Source organism: Antrostomus carolinensis, unplaced genomic scaffold, assembly GCF_000700745.2.
Source record: "Antrostomus carolinensis isolate BGI_N321 unplaced genomic scaffold, ASM70074v2 scaffold36272, whole genome shotgun sequence".
NCBI lineage: Eukaryota > Metazoa > Chordata > Aves > Caprimulgiformes > Caprimulgidae > Antrostomus > Antrostomus carolinensis.
In genome coordinates, this window is record NW_010302381.1 from 319 (window position 1) to 2,980 (window position 2,662).

Here is a 2,662-nt window from a genome sequence, read left to right on the forward strand (position 1 = left end):
TCCCTTCCGTGGGGTCCCCAAGGTTCCCCTGGCACCCTCCTGCACCCTGGCACTCTGCATCCCCCACACACAGGAATAAAACGGAGCAGCTCTTCCTGCCACTTAAATTCAGGCTTTTTTTTGGTGTTCTGAGAGCAACAATTTGGGGAAATGCTGCATCAGCCCACAGGGGAGACAAAGGGGCCCAAGCAGCCCTGGGGGGGGTGGCTGCTTCAACACAAAGTGCTGTCACAGGACGTGTGGCTTCAGCCAACATCTCCCACCTCTCACAGGCAGAGGAACCCTCTCGGATGAGCACGCTGGCATCATCTCTGTCCTCGCCCAACAGGCAGCCAAGCTCACCTCCGACCCGACCGATACACCCGTGGTGTGCCTGGAGTCGGACAGCGGGTGAGTTTCCAGCCCCGGGGGTGCTGCTTTTCTCCATGTTCACCTTTCCCCAAAGCCCTGGTGCCCTCCCCAGTCAGATCCCTGGAACAGCTCTTCTCATCTTCAGCTAAACTGGCAAAGGTGGGGGAAGCCCTGTCTCTGAAGCCAAGGGGGGAAGCTCGTCACTGCCATAGGCATGTGAATTCATAAAATCCCAGACTGGTTTGGGTTGGGAGGGACCTTCAAGCTCATCCAGTCCCAACCCCCCTGCCAGCAGCAGGGACACCTTCCACTAGACCAGGTTGCTCAAAGCCTCATCCAACCTGGCCTTCAGCACTTCCAGGGAGGAGCAGCCACAGCTTCTCTGGCCAACCTGGGACACTGTCTCACCACCTTCACACCAAAGAATTTCTTCCTCACACTCATCTCCATCTCCCCTCTGCCACTTTCAAGCCATCACCCCTTGTTCTGTCACTCCCTGCCCTTGGCCAAAGTCCCTCCCCAGCCTTCCTGGAGCTCCTTCAGGTACTGGGAGGCCACTGGAAGGTCTCCCTGGAGCCTTCTCTTCTCCAGGCTGAACAGCCCCAACTCTCTCAGCCTGTCCTCACAGCAGAGCTGCTCCAGCCCTCGCATCATCCTCGTGGCCTCCTCTGGACTGGCTCCAGTAGGTCTGTGTCCTTGTGATGTTGATGCTTTTCCCACACTTGGGATCCCCCCAGATGATGAAGCCTCTGCTGTGGCCAGTGAGTGTGGTAGGCAAAGACTTCTCCAGCACTGGTCATGGGAGTGGACAGAAGAAATGCAGCGACCCCCAGGTCTAGCACAGAGCTGGGGGGGTTGCTGCAGCCACTGAATGATACCCCCCATCCACCTCCCCATCCACATCAGCTCCTCCTGGGCACAGCTGGCTTCTCAACTGCCTCAGCACTGTTCTCTTTCTAGGAACATCATGATCCAGAAGCACGACAGCATCACTGTAGCAGTGCACAAGCTGGCATCCTGACCCTTGGGAACGCTGTGCAGCGCTCCACTCCCACCTCCGGCCCAGCTCCTCCTCACTGGACAACCACTCTCCTCTGCTGCTCCAGCGCAGAACGTGCTTGTAGTACCAAACCTGGGCTGAAGGCTCTCCCTCTCCACTCTAACAGCTCCTTCTGCAGCTACCTGGCTCTTCAACTCACATTTTAGCACTTGTGCTGCTGAGGATGAAACGTGGGCCACTCGCCAAGCTCATGTAGAGATCATATACTATGAGGTGTGTGTGTGTGTGTGTGTGTGGGTGGCCTGATTTGTTGGAGAAATCAATAAATGACCTGCAAATACACACCTTGGCTTCTGCTGTGAAAACTGGTGCCTGTTGCTTTGCCTTGTTTCCAAAACCAAGTGAGGTAACTTCTCCTTGTCCCTCCTCCATTAGCATTTTTCTAGAGAAGAGGAATAGTGTACAAAGACTTGAATTAATGGAGGATCCTCCAGTGGAAAAGGTCCAAACACTTTCCGAGGAATTTCTCCTAGGAAATGTTTAGCTTCCTCTAGTTTAATATTCTGTGCAACATTTACTTGCTTACTCTGCCTTGGATTGAAGTTTAAACTTAAATGTGTTGACCCTGCCTGTGCTGCCTGGTCCCTGTGGGAGCCATCAATGGATGTGAACAACATCCTCACAACTCCAGGTCTCTCTTCTTCTTCTAGATTTGAGTAATTGAAATGCTGCAGGGAAATAATCCTGTGGAAAGGCTTTTCCTTTGAAAAATCTACACTCAAATGCTTCCTATGTATAAAGGGAGGGAAAAAAAAGAGCTGGCCTGCAGCTGTCGGTGTGTAAAGCGGAAGGGAAGCTTCACAGCAGAGCGTGAGCGAACAAATGGGGCTGGGACAGAGAGAAAACAACGTTCACGCTGCTCTGACTTTACTACTGGGAGCAGCTCCGCTTGTCAGCAACATTCCCAGTCGTTGCTGTGTATGAAATGGGTGGTGGGGATAAGGCTGCCCCCTGTGCTTGTCGAGGTTGGTGTTAATTCAGTGTTCATGAGGCAGCCTCGCAGCTCTGCTGGAGGGTCCCTGTTCTCCCCTCTCCTGAGCACCCACGGGGATGGGAGCAGCTCAGACTGGAGCGTTTCCTCCCACACATCCAACAGCTTCCAGGACAGATGCTACATCAGATGCTGCTTCTGCTGCCAGCACCCCCAGCCCCCTGAGCCCCCCTGTCCTTCAACCCTTCAACCCCACTCACTGCAGTCACCATTCCACTTCAATAAACACTTAATGCAGATGTTTACAAGCCTGGCTGTAG

At 53.8% G+C, this 2,662-nt stretch overlaps 2 protein-coding genes across 2 annotated transcripts in view; both read left to right on the forward strand.

Annotated features, from left to right (window-relative positions):
- Positions 1-272: 272 nt before the first annotated feature.
- LAMTOR5 (late endosomal/lysosomal adaptor, MAPK and MTOR activator 5) lies at positions 273-1,372 on the forward strand (the record flags this gene model as incomplete). The annotated part of the gene is made up of 2 exons (XM_010163775.1): positions 273-390; positions 1,312-1,372. Coding segments are annotated over 2 exons (179 nt in total), but the record flags the coding sequence as incomplete, so codon positions are not given.
- A 247-nt stretch (positions 1,373-1,619) lies between these two features.
- SLC16A4 (solute carrier family 16 member 4) overlaps positions 1,620-2,662 on the forward strand; it is a gene marked incomplete at its 3' end in the record, with an annotated part of 6,677 nt that continues 5,634 nt past the window's right edge. Inside the window, 1 exon segment of the mRNA XM_029083970.1 lies at positions 1,620-1,624. Coding sequence (XP_028939803.1) covers positions 1,620-1,624 — 5 coding nt within the window.